This window comes from Fukomys damarensis, unplaced genomic scaffold (genome assembly GCF_012274545.1).
Source record: "Fukomys damarensis isolate Sample0158 unplaced genomic scaffold, DMR_v1.0_HiC HiC_scaffold_37, whole genome shotgun sequence".
Classification (NCBI taxonomy): domain Eukaryota; kingdom Metazoa; phylum Chordata; class Mammalia; order Rodentia; family Bathyergidae; genus Fukomys; species Fukomys damarensis.
Window position 1 is genome coordinate 22,478,029 of NW_022900949.1, and position 19,072 is coordinate 22,497,100.

General features: G+C 39.7%; 1 protein-coding gene across 3 annotated transcripts in view; it reads left to right on the forward strand.

Moving 5' to 3' along the window:
• Window positions 1-19,072, forward strand: part of Nebl (nebulette) — a 338,403-nt gene that overhangs the window by 278,641 nt on the left and 40,690 nt on the right. Inside the window, exons 17-24 of one of the 3 annotated variants that reach the window (XM_033759733.1) lie at window positions 378-485; window positions 3,912-4,022; window positions 7,032-7,142; window positions 9,467-9,577; window positions 14,260-14,370; window positions 14,527-14,637; window positions 16,317-16,421; window positions 18,205-18,301. The exons of the other annotated variants lie outside the window; for them this stretch is intronic. Of the exons in view, the coding sequence (XP_033615624.1) occupies window positions 378-485; window positions 3,912-4,022; window positions 7,032-7,142; window positions 9,467-9,577; window positions 14,260-14,370; window positions 14,527-14,637; window positions 16,317-16,421; window positions 18,205-18,301 (865 nt within the window). The remainder of the gene's footprint in view (window positions 1-377; window positions 486-3,911; window positions 4,023-7,031; window positions 7,143-9,466; window positions 9,578-14,259; window positions 14,371-14,526; window positions 14,638-16,316; window positions 16,422-18,204; window positions 18,302-19,072) is intronic. 3 annotated transcript variants of the gene reach the window in all.

A 19,072-nucleotide genomic window follows, 5' to 3' on the forward strand; every position in this document is an offset into this window, starting at 1 on the left:
TTGACAAAGTACTTTATATAGTCCTTTCCTTTATACAACTGCATTATTTAGTTGGTCTAAGTTTTATGCCTAAAAAAATTTATGTATCACCCATTTATTTCCTTTGTCATTAACCTGCGGGAACTCAGTGATCACTCTGAATAGCTTGAATAACTTGGTTTTAGAAAGCAGTGTGGCTCATTTTGGACATGTTTATTTTACTTTGATCGATATGTGGACTTTTGACTTTTTCTTATATGCTTTTCTTTCTTTTCATTTTCTCTTTTGGTGCTGGGGTTGAACCCAGGACCTCAGACATGCTGAGCACATACTCTACCACTGAGTGTGACATCTCCAACCCTCATTTTTATGTTCTTTTAATGTTTCTTTCAATGAAGTTTAAATATAAAGAAGAGTATGAGAAAAATAAGGGAAGGTCAATGCTTGAATTTGTTGAGACGCCATCGTATCAAGCATCAAAGGAAGCCCAAAAGATGCAAAGCGAGGTGGGTTGCTGGGCTTGTCATCAGTTAGTGTTTCCTGTGCATGAGATGTTCTGTCATTCCAAAGTGGCTGAGGCTGTTTAGCGGGTCCAGAGGGAAGAGCACAGCTCTGGAAAGATTCAGAAGCCTGCATTCTAGACCTGGAGCCCACTACCGGAGTCTTGTCCAGGCCTTTGACATTGGTCTTAGTTTTTCTCATTTGGCAAATATGATTATCAAGCCAGATAAGCTCTTAACATCTCCTTTAATCATGATTCCATGATTATACAACCAACATTTTTAGATTGTACTGCTGTAAAACTGTGGCGAGTATCTAAATGCTAAAAGAAAATGAAGGGCTGGTTGCTTTACCTTTTTCCCCCTTTTAATAGCAGTAGAACCAACATTTATTAAATGCTTATTCTGTGCTGGGTGATACACTAAGAGCCTTATATATGTGTGCTCACTTAATCTTCAAAGTAATGGTGCTAGGAAAGTGTTATCTCTAGGTTTGTAATATATCCACTGAAATTAATTGTTAAATAAAATTACATATCTAGTAAATGCCAGTGCTTTAGGTTGGGTTCAAAATCATGCACAATTCCATTTTTCTATGAACTTAATTGATTTCTTTTTCTAGCTCAGTGAATAGTTGAATTTTTTTCCCTACTTACTTTGTCCCTAACCCAAGATAATGCTGAGTCACATCCAGATATTCCTCATGGTTTTTCTCTGTCCCAGTGAAATTTCTTCTCCTCTCCTGTTCTGGGGACCAGGCATACGGGTATAAGGTTTCCTCGATAGCCAAAATCCAAGTTCTGTGTAAACAACTGAGTTATTACTTCAAAAGGGCAGAAATAATGGTGCTGAGCAGCTGGGTGCTCAATGGCCAGGCCTTTTTCCAGTAGCAAGATCAAAACTGGGGGAAATGATGACATCTGGACAAAACCTTGCATAGGGATCTGTCAGCATCTGCCCTCTGTAGAGTGGTTCCGTTCATCTTCAGACATCCCCGAGGTGTGTCAGGAGGGAGACATCACCCTTTCCTTCCGCACAGTCCCCTTGGCTCCCTGTCTCCATTCCCCTCTTGCCTTTGTTGATCTCTGGCTACAGAAATGTTTGTGCTGAGGACCCTTTTAGCCCTCTCACCCCGCGGTTCCTCCTTTTATCTGTACTCTTCAGCAGTTAATTTTCCTCCCATCCACACACCCCAGACCTTACTACATGCAGTCCCTCTGACGCCACGTTTCTGAATTTGAAAGAATAGTGATGTATGATTTTGAGTTTTAGTGCCACATTTCTTGTCATAGTCTCTGCCTTTCCTTCACCCAGTTTAATCCTTTCCCTCCTGCCAAGGGAGACGTCTTTCCCCTTTAATTATAGCCATAAGTATTATGTATTTTTAGGCTCCTCACTTTCCCTCTGCTCTGTAGGGCTGGAGGAGAGCAAACTGTTGCAGTAGCAAATGTCTTTGGACCAAATTTATTCTTTGAAGGCTAGAAAAGCCAAGTATCTATCTTTCGAAAAGTTTGCTGTGGAAATGCCTTTACGTATGGTCCCGGTGAGGTAGGCGAGTCCGTTGTGTCAGAGGTGCTGCCCGCTCCGCTCCTCAGAGGTGGGCTTGACTCTGCCCCTCTTGTGCAGCCTCCTCTGAGGAAAGCTGAATATTTACACTCTCAGGACGAGCCAGCAAAGTCTTTGCCAGGGCCTTTACTTGAGCTTGTCGCACTGTCTTGTAATGCGAGATGTAGGTTTAATCCTTATGTTTGTTTTCAAGAAGAAACCTCTGAATCTGTTCTTGAAAAGTTTTCTCTTTCATAAACATAGCTCTTCTAGCAAAAACTTAGTGAGAAGTTTTTTCATCTTTGTTTTGGTAGTTCCACTCATAGTTGACTTTCCTTAATGACTTGCATCAATGATTTTTGTCCGTGGTAAACACTTTTTGAAGTGAAATATCAGGTATAAATAAATAAATGCTCAAACATGTATATTTATATTTCACTTTGTAGCATCCCGTTAGCCTAGACATGGCCTGAATTCAGCCTTATAAACTGTTACCTAGATCAGTTCCAATTTTCAAAAAGGAAAGTTTTCCGTTTTTGTTTTTGGGATATTGACAGTTCTTTAATTCTCAAGCCTCCCAGTGCAGTTTCTCAATTAGATTTACAGGATACTCATTGTTGCTGTACACAAAGGCTGAGGGAGGAGGTGACATGCTTCTCTCTTTCTCTCTCATGGTTTGGAGCCTTTCTTTATCCATTCAGTTACCTTTCTCTATAATAAATACACAAGGAACCTAGAATAGCTTCACACTTTGTGTGGACAACCAACTCACTAAGAATTCATCTATTTTTATCATCTTATGATGTAATTGGGATAAGGTATTTGGCGAATAAATTTGACTCTTGCCTGGGAAACTTAACGAAACCTTGTCTCAAAATAAAAAATAAAAAAGGCTGAGGATATAGCTCAGAGAGAAGGTGCCAAGGCCCTGGGTTCAATCCCCAGTACCACGGGGATGGGGAGGGATTTTCCAGGTTCAAAGCAAGATTTTCCTTAAAGTGTACCTGACTCATGTCAGATTCCTTAATTGGTAGAGAAATTCTCAGTGCCCACATTATTAAACAAAAATTACTGTGCCTTCCCCAATTTCCCTGCAATGCATTTTAGAAATGGTGTTTCCTGAATTCGCAAAAGAAGGATGATGAGAAGGATGAAAGCACTGTGACCATGAATGCTGCTTTGGTTTAAGTGGGTCTCAGAGCCTCCGATGTTTTTCCAGGGGGTGGATCTACTTCCTTTGGAGTGAACCAATCAGATTATCCAGTCAAATAACCATGGCACTGGCTCCTGCCCTAGAAGGCGGAGATGTTAATCAGGCTAGTTAGATGCTAAGCAACCTCGTGCAGAATGAGTTTTCAGAGGGATGTGATGATCCTTGATGTTTTTGCTTCTGTTTGGCAGAATCTTGAAATTTAGGATTAAGTTGGAATTATTTTCTGGTGGATAAGACTCTGAGAAGGTAGAATTATGTAAGAAAATATCCCTTTGTTCTAGGAACTCTTGCTCTCATATCTTTTCTTTTTACATTTAAAAAATTTTTATTAATACTTGTTTGTAGTACATAATGTTTGCATTATTAAACTCATATGTCTGATTCATTGCACTGAACATTATGGTCTTCAGGTGCATCCCTTTTCCTACAGTTGGCTCAAGTTTATCCTTCTTTGTGGCGCAGTAGTGCTCCATTGTGTATAAGTACCACATTTTCTTTCTCCGTTCATCTGATGATGGACATACAGGCTGCTTGCAAGATTCAGCTATTATTAGCTGCTATGAACATGGGTATGCATGTATCACTGTAATATGAAGTCTGTAACTCATTTGGGAAGATATGTTTTCAGCAGTCACTAGGATTTCCTGTGTTTAATATATTTTCTCATTTTACAGAAAGTTTACAAAGAGGATTTTGAGAAGGAGATTAAAGGAAGGTCTTCACTGGATTTAGACAAGACTCCTGAATTTTTACATGTGAAATACATAACCAACCTTCTGAGGGAGGTAGGCTCTTACTTTAAATATCATAAAAGAAATCTAAAGCAATAACCCAGGAAATATTTACTGCACAATTTTCTGCTAATTGAGTGTGTGAAATATGAACTTTTACCCTTTCAAGTGTGTGTTGACACATCTGTTTAAAGCTAAGGGAAGAAATTACCTAAGTTTCTTGGAAAAACTCAAAAAATGTGGTTTTTGTCTTTTAGTGATAGTTGAGAAGCTATATGAGCACTGTGGTAAATAACATCATAGCATTAGTTTCTAAACAATATATTTTGAATATAGTTGGAGCAAACTCGATTCTTTCAAATTTAGTTATTATAAAAATATATTAGAATCAGCTTGTTTGGTAGCTTCCCTGTGCATTGTTATGGCATTCAGTATCAGAAATGAGGTACTCCCATGTGAAAGTGAGCAATGGTATTACTCCCATGTGAAAGTCTGGAGCAATGGTATTACGTCCTAATGTTGGGAAAATTATGTAATTAGCACATAGAACTACGTCCATTTTTCATTTCATTCTTTCTCCCCAAATATAAAGATGAATTTTGGCTCAGAATTAATATGTTTGTCCAACAGTAACGTCTACAGACTTGACAATTAAAGTATGATGCCAGGGCCAGGAATTTAGCTCAGCAGTTTGGTGGCCTGCCTTGCAAGCGCAAGGACCCAAGTTCAATCCCCGGTACCAAACCAAAACAAAACAAAACAAAAAACAACAATAAAGTATCATGTCCACGGTCCACCCCTTTTAACTGTGTGTGCTTTTTAGATGGCTGAAAAGTAACCTTGAGCTCTTCCAACTCTGCCTAAATAGAAAGTATTCCCTGAATGTAATTGGGATCATATTAATGGGATAAGTATAATGAAATAATTATATATCAAATAAATGGAACATGTATTTTAAAGATAGAAAGTGAAATTTCACCTCAGGTGAATTTTTGAGTCAAAAAAATGATTCCCGAATGAAGTATCTTCAATCAGCGAAATAAATTGAAGCGTAATTTCTATGGAGAAGAGCATCAGCAGAAACTTGTTAATAAACAAATGCCAGCTGGCCAGTACCATGTTGCTGGGCTTAGACATTTAACATGAGTCATTATTGTAACAGCGCTTCCCTGAATAGGCATGTAATTTCTGTGAGATTGCTCTTGCTCCTTTATTTTTTCACTTCTAGTTTCAATAAATTGTTTTTGAAGTTGAAGATGAATCAGATGGCAACTTCCTACTATTATTACTGCCTTCTCTTTAAAAAGTGTGTGCTGTTCGCATGAATTTTTAAGGGAGTGTCTTTTTTTGGGCACACAAATGGCAATATAAGGACTATTTTGAGATCCATAAATGACTAATATATGCCATTGCCTTTTTCTTTTATTCCTTTAGTATAAGGGGGAGAAATATGATTAATTATCTGAAAACAAATAATGTAAAAATAATATTGCCAAGAACTTTTCCATTAAACAAAATACAGCAAGATTAAGTTGATAATAATGTGGATTTATAAATTCAGAATAGATGTACAGGATAAGATTATTGTGTTGGTCTGCTATGGGCTAATATAACAAAGTACTGTAGATTGGGTAGCTTAAAAACAGACATTTGTCATAGCTCTGGAGACTAGAAAGCTCAAGGTTAAGGTGCTGGTGGATTGGTTTCCGGTGAGGTCTCTCTTGCTGGCTTGCCAGCTGCCTTCTTGCTGTGTCCTCATAGAAAGAGAACTTTGCTCTCCTCCAGCAGAGCCACCAGCCCCATCATGGGGGGGCACACTCAAACCTAAGGCACCTCTCACCCCCAAAATAAGTCACACTGGGCATTAGGGCTTCAACGTATGACTTACGTGGACATGAACATTTAGTCCACACCAAGTGTGATTCAAAATGTTTAATTAAGTTATAGAGATGTCTAACTTTAAAATCAGGTACTTGGTGTTTTAATGAAATTACAACTTCTTTTTCTAAGGGTATGCATTGAGCTGTAAGTGGACATTACTTTCCTTACTTTATGGCTGTTACATTTACATTGCCACTTAGAGTGTCTGAAGTATCATTTTATCCTTAATTTCATTTGATTTCTTCTATTGGTCTTTGACACTGGTAGAACACACGTTTTTATTTCCGTCTTTTAAGATGGAAATCAAGGCTAAGTCATATAACCAAGTAAGTGAGAGAGCTTCGTCACTTGGGTCATTTGACTCAGAGCTGTTTCCATGAAGCTGGGCAGACCGTGACTGTACCTAATAAATTATTAGTTGAGAAGAGAATGGGCTAATTTAATTACAGGAGACAAAAGGGAAATAGCATGAAATGCACCCTAGAATTAACTGGAACCTGATTTCTTATCATTAAAAGGAGTTTCATCTTTCATGTGGCAAACAAGTCATAAATGAAACTTAGTTTAAAGGGAAGAAGAGACTAATTATTTTAGAGTGCAGTGAAGTAAGATAACAAGCAACTCATGACCAGAGAATAGCAAGTTCTGTAGAAGCATTTGTTGGACATCTGGAGCTACTTGAAATATAATTTATAAAAGGAGAAATTCAAATTTGTATGATCAATCTGTGGGAAATTATTTGGTTTTACAAATCTTTGAATAAAATGGAAACTTAAAAAAAAAAACTTTGGCCACAGCAATCCTTTTAATTTTGTAATTTTCCACTCCTTTCCACCTATATTCTTTTGCTAATTCCTATTTAATAGACAATTTAAATACTTCGAATAAGCAATAGCATGCAGTCTTAAGATCTTCCTTGCTAGAGAGGAAAGGCATCTTTTTCACAAATCATGGTGGCTCTAAAACATATTGGGAGAAAGAATAGAGAAAAGACTGGTAATATTGGATCCCACTCTGAATTTGACAGAGGAGAAAATGAGATTCCTGTGAGAACTAAGCATGAATATCTGAAAATCTAATTCCTTCCTTCCTAGTGATAACTTTTTTGTCTGTGATATCTAGAAAACACATGAAATAGTTAATTTCTGGTAAGCTTTGAATGGCCATATTCTTATCTTATAGAAAGAATATAAAAAAGATTTGGAAAATGAAATAAAAGGGAGAGGAATGGAACTTAATTCGGAAGTTCTGGATATTCAGAGAGCAAAACGAGCATCTGAAATAGCAAGTGAGGTGAGTAAACTTACCTAACAACTTACAGTGTACACATTTTCAGTTGATTTCCTTACCAATAAACATTCTATAAAGTTTATATAATCAACTATGTCCTAGTGGTAAATAGCCTTCTCCCAGATGATGAATTTAAAATAAATCAGTGCTCATTCTCTACTTTCTAAGTATTATGAGAAAAATGACCATTGCCCATCTTTAAGAAAATCTGTGTAGCTGGGGATTTAGCTCAGTGGTTTTGCTGCCTGCCTCACAAGTGCAAAGTCCTGAGTTTGATTCCTGGTTAAAAAAAAAAATCTGTATAATGTGCCAAAACAGTTTTATGAGATTTGACTTGATCTCTCAGCAAGTAAGAAGCTATAGATTAGGAAGTCTGCTGACGTGATTGGTCAGTCCTGGCGGTGGGAAAGTTCATGTTGTCCTGCTCTCAGCTCACCCCCTTGTCCCCACCCTTGCCTAGCTGCTCCATTAAACCTCTTCATCCCAGGAGAGTGGCCACCTCTCACTTCCTGTGGAATTTATAAGAAGAAACAAAATGTCTCCAAAGTATTTTCTGTCTCTTACTCCTTGTATTTTGCCATTATTTTGGTATCATGTAATGGCACTGTGCTTTGAGAAGAACCTAGCTGAATTTAGCAGTCAAAAAGCTTACAGCTTTGTCTCCATTTGTTGGGCTGTAGTGATGATGACATTGAGGAGGACAGAATGATGACAGTCCTCTTAGGTACAGAAACTGGTTTGAACTGGGTTATGTGACAAAGGAATATGTTATTTGATCGACTAGAAAAGTCCAAGATCCAGTTTCTTTCTGGTGGTCAAATGAAATCCGTCGGCCTTCATCTGACCATTCTGTGGTCTTCTCTGTTCACTTTACTCTTGGGTGGCTGCTGCCATGAGATCACCCTAGAATAGCTCCTAATGCCAGTGGGATGTGGATGCCTGGTTTATGGAGTTCCAGGGAGGGTCCTGGGATTGATTCTGTTCAGATCAACTCTGTTCTGGGCTCACCACTGACCCAGTCTTTGTGTTTGAGGTCAGAAGACTGCAGTTTGATGATGGCTTCTCACATGATCCATTGGCTTAGTTAACTTCCTGAGCCATTTAACAGTGTCCCAAGCACAAAACACAGTGCATTTATGTGTAGTTTAAAATACCATATTGACCTTGGCAGTGTTTATGCTGTTTAAATACATGAAAAATTTTAAAAGCATTTCACTGGAATTAAAAACACATGGGAAAGCCTGGCGGAGTGTTACACACCTGTAATCCCAGCACTTTGGGAGACTGAAGCAGGGAGATTGCAAGTTCCAGCTCTATCTGGACAGCTTAGTGACTTGGCAAGACCGTGTCCCAAAATAAATAGAGAGGGGGGAGGGAGGGAGGAGGAGGAGGAGGTGGAGAGGAGGGGAGGAAGGTATTTAAAATCAGTCCTCGGAAAGCACACGGATTGGCAGGGCTTAGAGGTAATTCTCTGAAGAAAATCGTGGCGCTTTTTGCCAGAGGACGAGGAGTGGGTGCCAGTCCACCACAGGCATCAGATGTCCACTGAAGTATCTTTGGCCAACATTGTTATCGCGCGATTCTGAAGTTCCGAGTTCTTCTGTGGCAGTGCTGTGCCCAGTCACAGTTTGGCCTTGTAATCACTTGTCAATCACGTTTGGAAAACTTGTATCAAACCCTCCATGGCAGAGTCCAGCCAGATGCAGTTGAGTGGCAGTAGGATAGTAGCAGTTGCAACTCATCAGTCCACATATCAGTCGGTATTAGAAGGATGGAGGGGTGTGGGGGGCGTGGTGATGAAGGACCAAGGAGAGCTCTCAGTGTGGAGTTGTGTGCTGGCCTCTGCTATGTGTGGATTCACTGACTCTCGTGCTGCGCCCTGCGTGGATCCGTCATCATCCCTGCCGTACAGATGAGTAGCCCAGAGGTGGTCAGAGACATTCTCAGTGTCACACAGCTACTGAGTGCTCCGGCCCCAAAGGCAGCCCTCTTTCTCTAACACCAGCCCACTTGCACCCACTTGTAAGCTTATCCCCCAGCCCGCAGGACGGTTTTCCATGAAGATTCTCACCTGGTAATTGCCTTTTTTTTCCAAACACTGAGAATCTTCAGAGCTTTATATGTCCTTTTTCAGTAAGAATGGCACTGTAGTCCTATGCAGTTCAGAAAATTTAGTTCTGGTGGATCATTCAGGGTACGAACTAGACTGTGCGCTCTCTCTTTTTAAATATGTTTGGCTGTTTTGTTTTTTTTTTTAACCTGTCAGTGACTATAGTACATGTTTGTTTATGGAGTGTCTGAATGTTGTGAAATGTTATCTTTTACAGCAAGAGTACAAGAAGGACCTGGAGTCAGTAACTAAAGGGAAGGGAATGCAAGTTGGCATCGACACCCTGGAAGTACAGTGTGCCAAAAAAGCTACTGCGCTAGGCAGTGAGGTGACTAGAGTTAATTGTGCAGACCCGGAACTCCTACTTTGGAACTTAACAAACCCTATCAGTAACTTCATTAATTCATGGAATTCTCAGAGTTCTCTGACTGGTTTGACAGTTGGTAATGGAAACCATTTTAAAATTGTGTTTACTTGAAAATTTATAGTTTTTGCATTGCTCATATTCTTTAAATACATCAAAGGAAGCTTGTGGAAAGGCATTTTAATAGAATACACACACGCAGGCATGCATACATGCAACATACTCCTGTACACTTTATTCTCTAATACAGCAAGCCTCGTGTTAATGTGGGTCATGACAAATGTTTTCATACTGTGTTTTCTTTAGGATGCATCATGCTTGGCATAGTTGTGTTTCCAACTTTCTGAGAACTCAAAAACCACATGTTGAGACACTAACAGGAGAACAGTTGCCATTTCTCCAAGTTCTTAAAATCCCCTCTGTTGATCTCTCCAGGCCTGGAATATCTGGGTTGGAATTTAGGGTGCAGGCGTTAGACATCCCGAATGACCGTGTTTATTCATCCAGTAACATTTTTCTCTATGTAACGTATGTAAACCCTATTAATTTAGAAGTTTTGTCTTAGATTCTGTGGTATGATAGATACTGCCTAAGAAAGTTGTAGGAGTCAAACCACACGTATGTTTTTCAGAGGAAATATCCTATAACTGGCTCCATACCTCCTTAACTTACCAGAGATTCTGAGGGCATCAGAGAATCCCAGGAGGGGGAATGTTTTGGATGAGGTCATTTTGTAAGTAGTGTCTGTGGAGAGAAATTTGAAATGGAGGTTAAGAGGTGACGGTTACCTCAGGGATAGTTAGGTGGGGGTTTCCATGGAGCTCTTCAGGACTCTTATGTGACTCTTAGGGTCAGGAAGGGCTGACTCAGCATTGACTGGCACCCAGGGACTCCAGGAGGCCAGAGATGGCTGACTCACTGCCTGGGAGTTGCTGCCTAATTCCAGGGTTGAGCACTGGCTGGAAAGGAGGTGGCTGTGATTGGTTTAGAAGGAGGAACTGGAAATAGCATGGATCTCCTAAGCGACATTTTGAAATGGCAGCCAGGGGTGAACAGCAGAAGTAGCCGAACAGACTCGAAAACTCCCTGGTCCCCCTCCTCTGACTCTGTTCTCCTCCTAGGAGAGAGCCATCTTTGCAAGTTGTGGAGCTTTCCATACCCGTGTTGATGTCCATAAACATACACATGTAGCCTTAAAAAGACCTTGTATATGTCACACCGTACAAGCGGTTTGTGTTTCTTTATTGTCACCGCTTAACGTCGTGGCCCTTGTTCTTTGTCGCTTCATATAGGCTTACCTCATTCTTACAGAAACACTGTGGTTCAGTCCCCAGTTCTGAAAAGATAAAGCTGTGCTCTGCAGCTTGGATGTGCGCATGTAACCGTTTACCTTGTGTGTCCACACGGAAGATGTAGTCAGAGCTCAGCTCTGCATCCCTGTCCCCCATTCGTCTTCGCCACCTCGTCAGAGAAGTAAAGTCCCTTTGAGTCTTCTGTTCACCAAGTGTTATTCTCTAGCCCTTTAGTGGTGTGGTGACTCCATCTAGTCTAAGCTACCATCTCCATCACCAGGATCATTGCAGTGGCTTCCTAACCAGCATCCTCTCTCCATTCTTACCCTTTTAATGTGCACATTTAAACCCAGCAACCGCAGTCACACAGTTGTCTGAAATCTCTATTATAAGAAGGCGGTCCTGTCTGGTAGTGCTGCAAGTTACTGGATTGGAGCATGGGGTAGCAGAGTGGGAGCTCAGGGCGAGCAGAGAAGCTTTTGAAATCACCCCCAAGGAATGGGAGTGGAAAACGTCCTTTCCCTAGAGAAAGGAATATGGAAAGAGCATATATTTTATTTTACCCCTTTGTCTGTTAAGATATATGCCTTTCATAGGAAGTTGACACATTTTAGCGTTCAGATCTTTCTTTACTATGTTAATTAATTTGTTTGCTCCAAACTTTGCTGATTTAGATTTCTCTTTGTTGTTTGGGACATATACATTTTTTTCTGAAAACCCAGGGGTGAACGGGTTTAGAGGAGGCAGCTGTATTTGGGTTACAGGTAGCTTAAACCTCTATCGGTGATGCCGTCTGAATATCTTACTGGCAAATAATCATAGTCATGTCCAGTTTTGCTAAAGTAAGAGGCTTTACATCCTTTTCATCCAAAGTTTGGGACTTTGGGTGGTTTATTTTTAATATCCACAGCTTATTTCTAAATAAGGTTTACATAGCACAGTAACCCCTCAGTTCGTGAATGCTTCTGTTTGCAAACAATTTAGTTCTCAAACAGATGCATTTGGCAAAATTTTGCTTTTCTTTGCAAACTCCTCATTGGGTGACAAACACAAGTGCAGCCGCCTTCTCCGCGCAAACACAAACTCAGACATCTCCCCAAATCATGAAACAAATGAAATCTGTAAACCAAGGTGTTACTGTACATTCTTATGCTGCTGACCCCCAATAGTCAAACCTTCTCAGGTCTGTGGGACATTAGCAACAGGATGTGGACAAAGGTTCTAAACGCACTTAGCCGTGAGGGTTTGTTCTCTTGGAATGCAGATGAGCATGTGTTATTAGGAACAATAACAAATAACCAACATAATTGCTGTCTGCTGTGGTCTGTGTGCCTTAGAGCACTTTTAGAGGTGGCAGTTCCTGCTGGAAGACTGAGTGGCGCACTTCTACCATGCAGCCTTGGGGACTGTCTCCAGCCAGTGCCTCTGTTCTGCCTACATTGGCCTTCAAAGTAAATGTATGGTGTTAGGGCTTCAGACAGGTTTACTAAAAACAGAGCACTTTGTTCTGACCCTATAATAATTGAATATTATTTTTGGTACTTAAACATTACTATTTGAACTTTTAATTAGAAAAGCATGTAATTTATTAAAAACAAGCCAACTTAGGAGTAGATGATAGGGAAAATATAGTATTTCTCTATGATTGTGAATTTTGTTTACAACAGAAGTTTTTAAATAGATTTAAACATTTTATTCAGAATAGCACAAATAAGTGAACCAATATCTACCTCATAGCAGAGAATCCGTGGGTTCTGAGCATGTCAGTATAATCAGAAATAGTTGTTTGGAAGAAATGCAATTAGATGCAGTTCATATTCTTCAGTAATTTTAAAAGAATAACAGAAAATATGCAAATGTAAGTGTACATCCTGCTGAATTTTAGTATCAATTTTAAAGTTTGACAAGATCCCTTCAGACATGTGTGTGTGTAATTGTGACTGGTAACAGGTGATCTATTTCTCACGCTGCCTTTAAAACAGATAATTTATGATTAAACAGTAGAGGAGAGCTGGGGATTTAGCTCAGTGTTTCTGGTGCCTGCCTCGCAAGGGCAAGGACCTGAGTTCCATCCCCATACCAAAGGGGGAAAAAAAAAGCATTAATAGTAGATGAATCCTTAGGTATGGCTTCCTCTAGGACCCAAATATAGTCATGTGTGACATGATGACTTTTGATCAACGACAAACCACATATATGATGGTGATCTCATAAGATTATAGTAGAGCTGCAAAATTCCCATTGTCAAGCAGCATGACGGCCATCGTAATGTTGTAGTGCAGCATCTTACACTTATGTTTGCAGCTATTCTGGTGTAAACAAACATACTGTGCTGCCAGTTGTATAAAAGTACAGCACACACAACTCTTTTCTCTACATAATACTTGAAAATGATCATAAATGCCTATTACTGGTCTGGGTATTTACTATACTTCTTATCATTTGAGTGCATTCCTTCTACTTGTTACAAGAAGAGATTGTAAAATAGCTGTGCTATGCTGGCAGCAGCCTCATCCAGCTTGTGTTTCCCAAAGTTCCTCGATTGCACCGTGCTCTCTTGTACTTGGCTCCATCTTGTTGCCCTGTCTGGCCTGCTCCCTGGAGCAGCAGGCTGGATCTGGTGCCTGCCATACGGCCTGGGTGTGCTGTGGGCTGTCCCATGGAGGTGTGTGTGAATACACTCTTAAGATACTCGCACATAGTGGCAGATCTCTCCGATTGTATTCCTATCATTAAGAGATAGTAACTGTAAAGTGATTCAGTCTCTGTTCCCGACTTTCAGTCCTAAGGTAGCTTTTGTTCTGTTTGTGAAGAAACTTTTCAGCAGCTCCTAGACTGCATCCTTCTCCACTCATGTCCAGAAGGAAAGAGAAAGTGATCTTCCATGGAAAAAGAGGTGTGCCCATCCCTGAACCAGACACTCAGGAAAAAGGGATGGATGATAATGATCTCAAGCCCCACAGGGCCCAGAGAATCAGGCCAGACTCATTCAGGCAGAATGGTTTGGAACGGGGACCAGCAAGTTACAACAGTGTGAAAAGCAACAATTTACAGTTTGTTTTTAACATTTGTCAACTGGCTTATATTTTCACCAGCAATTTATGGGGTTTACTATATTGTAATATATAATTCCCCCACCTCGCTCTATTCCCTTTTTTGATCCAGATTGGTAGACAAAAGCCTCTTGCTTAGGTGGGACTAATTCACTCCATGTCATGTTCCTCCATCAAGTTAAAGCTTGTTCTGTTGAAACAGAGCATCCAGCTTAATTCAAAAGAACTGGTCCCGATGTCCACATGACAGCAAGGTTTTGAATGATTGTAGGGCCCTAACTGCGTATTTCATTTTCTGCAGAAAGATTACAGAAGAGATCTGGAGACTGAAGTGAAAGGGAAAGGCATGCAGGTCAGCGCGGACACTCTCGATGTCCAGAGAGCTAAGCGCGCGTCCGAGATGGCCAGCGAGGTGAGGGAGCAGCGGGTGCCCGGCTTCGCACAGACAGTCGAGTCTGGGAAGAGCATGGATGGGGTTTCCATGCGAGGGCCTTTGCTGCTGAAAACATAAATGTCTGCGTTGCTCTCAAAGCTGAGGCAGTCACCACTATTATTTTCTGTCTTTTAGAAACAATATAAGAAAGACTTAGAAAGTGAAATTAAGGGGAAAGGAATGCAGTTGAGCATGGATATCCCAGGCGTGCTTCAAGCCAAGAGGGCATCTGAAATCTTCAGCCAGGTAGGTGGAAGACGTGGGTGTTCAGAGTAATGTGCTCTTTTCAGAAATTTCTGTATTGGTCGAGTTCGTAGTGCGTGATGGTGACGTTGCCGTGAGAGTGGCCCACGGACGTAACGCGTCTTCGTTCGCTCCCTTTGCCTTCCCCTCCCTCTCAGTCTCCCACCAGCTCTTGGCTTCCTTTCCATCGGCAAAAGATCTGTCTCCTTGTTTTCTATATCTATCCTTTTTCCCTCTTAACACTATTTGTACTTTGGTTTCTACTCTCCAATCCCTGTGTGTTTTTGTGTGATTCTGTGATTTGTTTTATTTTTGAAGGCTTTACATCCGAAGTCAGTGTTCTCCATTATTAAGAAGCTATTGGCCAAACTTGGTTAAACGCATTACTGAAAAGGACAACTGTTGTAGGTTCAGTTCAATTTAGCAGAGTTACGTAGTGCCAGAGCCCCCCATGTTTCTCCTTGTTTTGAGCACAAGGACATTTTGACCTTCTTTTTAAAATTTTTTACTTCATTCCATACTTGGCTTGAATGTTCTCTGCTCACAGTCCAGAAAAATAATTCCAAAGATTTGACTCTTTACCAATTCATAATGAATATTATTACTAAAATAATCATCTCTGAATAAAAAAATAGTGGCTAAAACTGCACAAAGTATGACGTGAAGTTGCATATTGACTAAATATTAAAGGAAAAGCTATTTTTATAGTAAAACATTTAACAAATATAGACTTATCACATGGTCTCTTGAAAAACTGATGTGAGAGAAATAATGATCTCCAAGAAAATTATTTACAAAGAAGAGATTATTTCTAAAGTGACTTGGGCAAAAACTTTCATTAATGAGTACTGTCTTTGCTATAAAATTTACATGGGAAAGAATGAACTCTAATGGAGAAAATAGTACAGGAGAATGGAAAAAAAAAAAGAAAAAATACTTATAGCAAACTGAGAAAGAGGTTAAGTTTGATTAATAGAATTTATGCTGAAAATAGTTTTTGACAAAAATTTGGCCACATCTGTTAGAATTCTGGTTAAAACCTAAGCAACGAGCATACACATCCTGGGTCCAAGTGGACCTATCCAGATGGCGGAGTCGGGATGTCAAAGGATGGTCGCCTGGCTTCTCAGCCCCCGGGTGACACTGCAGTTGGCAAGGTCCTGGAGGGGCTGTGCTCCTGGTCAGTGTCTCTTGCTGGTGTATGAACTTGGAGGCACTGGCTCTAGCTGCATTTGAATAAAGCCCTAGGCAGATACAGCACACAGAATAGGCAAATGGGCCTTTTGGCCAGCGGAGGAAATTTGCTGTCTCAGGAATGCCAAGCTTGTTCACTCAGCAGTTGCTTCCTGAGTGCCTGTTCCCAGAAAAGCAGACACAGCCCGCAGGCTAATCTGACAGCCCCACACATGTAGTTACAGACTGCTGCATCCCACCTGAAAGTAAAAGTAGTGGGAGCAGAGGCTTCTCGGGGGTGGTGTCCAGGCCCTCTGAGTGTCCGAGTGGACTGAGGCCGCCACTGTAGTCTGAGTAGTGAGGCTGCCTGGCTGCTTGCTGCCTTTGTTTTTGCTGTTGCACGAGCACCTGTGAGTTAGAAAACATGATTTAGAGCCGTGGGTTGTGGTGGAGTTGGGAGAAGCTGTATTGTTCTCTGTCTCTCTCACACTCACTGTTTATATTTTTAGAAAAAGTATAAAGATGAAGCAGAGAAAATGCTTTCTAACTATTCCACTGTGGCATATACTCCTGAAATTCAGAGAATTAAGACAACTCAACAAAACATTAGTACGGTGAGTAGCCAGCGCAGAGTGTGGAAATTAGGAAAACATTTTGGATGTTTGAAGTTTTGCCATATATACATAAAGAGATATGCTGGGGACGGGACCCACATCTAACCACGGAATTCATTTGTGTTTTATATATACATTATACGCTTAAACTGAAAGTAATTTTGTGCAGTATTTTTGGTATGCCTGTGTAGTGACTGGGACCCATCCCATAAAGTTAGGTATGGAATTTTCCATGTGTGATGTCTGAGTGCCACACACAAAAATTTGAATTTGTTTTTGAAAACAAAAAGTATTCAGAGTTTGGATATTTGAATAGGGATGCCAGACAAGTGTTTTTTTTTTGTTGTTGTTGTTACCTCCAAGTTTTATGTTTTGTAAGGATGGTTCCCCACCATCCCATTATCTGACTTTTTGCTGTAGTGTTTGAATTTTTTGCCCAAGTGTATTATCTTTAGTTCTTCAAAACAATAAAAATTCCCAATATTCTCTTAAATTATAATTTGTCATGATTGTTTGGAATTACAAATTTGAATTTTACATTAGATACAAGTGACAATTATTAACTGAACTTTAAAGTTTAACTCAAGGAAAAAATCCTCGCCTTCTACACAGATTTTACTTTGAAGACGGAAGTAGTCATATGAAATGATTTTCTTCCTGTTCTTTGTGTGCTTGTGTGGATAACATCTCTACAGATTTACGAGTTCATAGCTAAGTCCATAACTAACTAGTTCATAACTAGTTTGTAACTAACTTTGAGGAATGGGAATCGCATCCACGTTGTTAAAGAAGAGATTGGCCTTTGTTTGATGGATGCATAAACTTGAATTCTGTTTTGGAAGTATGAAAGTCAGCTATGTGTCAGTATCATAGTGTAGAATTGGCTCAGTCATTGAATAGTGAAGCAAGTGTCTAATTAAAAATGTAAATTCTGTTAGGGTTGAGGCTGCTGGATTTTCTCTTTCTTAATTCACTGGTGAGATCCAGCTCTCAGGTACTCTGGTCAGGCAGCTCTTGGGCCTCCACACAGAGGCAGGCTGTTCCAAGAAATGGAAACTTCTCTCTGAAGGGATTAGAAAAAGAGGCTGTTTTGGCTGTTGACCTCTGCAATTCTGTAGTATTCCAGATTTTAACTTGCTGAGGAAACCTTTTCCATCTGTCCTCACATGCGTTTTTTAGTATCACTCTTTCTTCCTGTGGAGTTCTTTTGATTTTTGTTTTGCTTTGTGTTTGGAAAGGGTAGAGGATGTTGGTAGGGATGGAGAGGTGAGGGGAAGGGGAATAACTGAATGAGTGAATTAATGTTGACGTTGACAGTAAAGCTAATGTTTTCTTAGGAGAGAACAAGGCATCTTTTCTTTTAGAAAACTAGAAGTTGCTGAGAATTTCTTCGTCCTTTCAAATTAAATGCTTACTTCTTAATGGGCTTTTGTAATATGTTTAGATTTTTCTCCAGTGCACATGTGACATATATATATGTATTCGAAGAATGAAACTCTAGGTTGCCAATTTACATTCTAAAAGCAAATAATGTACAGTTTGCTAAGGTTGATCAAGACTTAGAGCAGGTATTAGAAAGTTACTTGTATGTTTTGGGGATACGAAACTAAAGTTAGACACTTATCATAATGAACTATTTCACTGATTTGCATAATGTTGGTAGTCATAAATAGGAGCAGTGTTCACATTACTGTAAAACCTGAGAAATGGCCTTTTATAACTGTCGGATCTAGGACTTGAAATCTAATAAGCTTATAGTTCTTTTCCTTCTCTTCTAATAAAGGTATTTTATAAGAAGGAAGTAGGAGCTGGCACAGCAGTAAAAGGGACTCCAGAGATTGAACGAGTGAAGAAAAATCAGCAAAATATTAGTTCAGTAAGTTCTCCATAGCATTAATTATCTTTTCCCCAAGCAAACAGAAACTTGGGAAGTGTTCTTAGCTCTTGACTCAGCAGGCTACTTTTTCTTTTATTCTTCAATTTACTGAAATACTATTTCATCAAATATCAAAGGTCTAACTTTCAGAATGGAAACTATAGCCTGTTCCTCACAAACCTGAAGCAACATTTATTTTATTTTGATATATCAGAGTAAAGAAGATGTAGGTCATTGGAATGAAATCTAGTGTTACATTTCATCTTTTTGAACAGAATTTTAACTGTATCGAGTTTTGCAGAAAAAGGATACATTTAGTGCCTCTCCACAGCTTGGAGAAAGCTTTACCCCGACAGAACTATTAAATCCCCCAGAACATTTATTTGGTGCCTTAAAGGAAGGTTATAAATTTAAAAGACATATAGTACCAATTCATTTTTACCCTATGTCAGCTACATTTCTGAGCTTTCTCTCACAAATATTTCTGTTTTCCGTCCTCATTTATTATCTACTTTTGCTGATGAAAAATGCATACTTTTACTAGAAATTGTAGAATAACTTACCCTCCAGTTACTTTTAACTGAGGGATGGGTAGGAGAGGAAGTTAATGTTATTAGTAAAGATTCCTTTGGTTCAAGGAATTTGACACTGTTACTTTTACCAAAAGCTGTTCTTACATATGTATTTCCATTTGTTTCTTGTTGAGGAAATTAAAATTATTCTTTCCTTAAGCCCTGTTTCCTGACTTACCCCATCATTATTACCTTGGAGATAA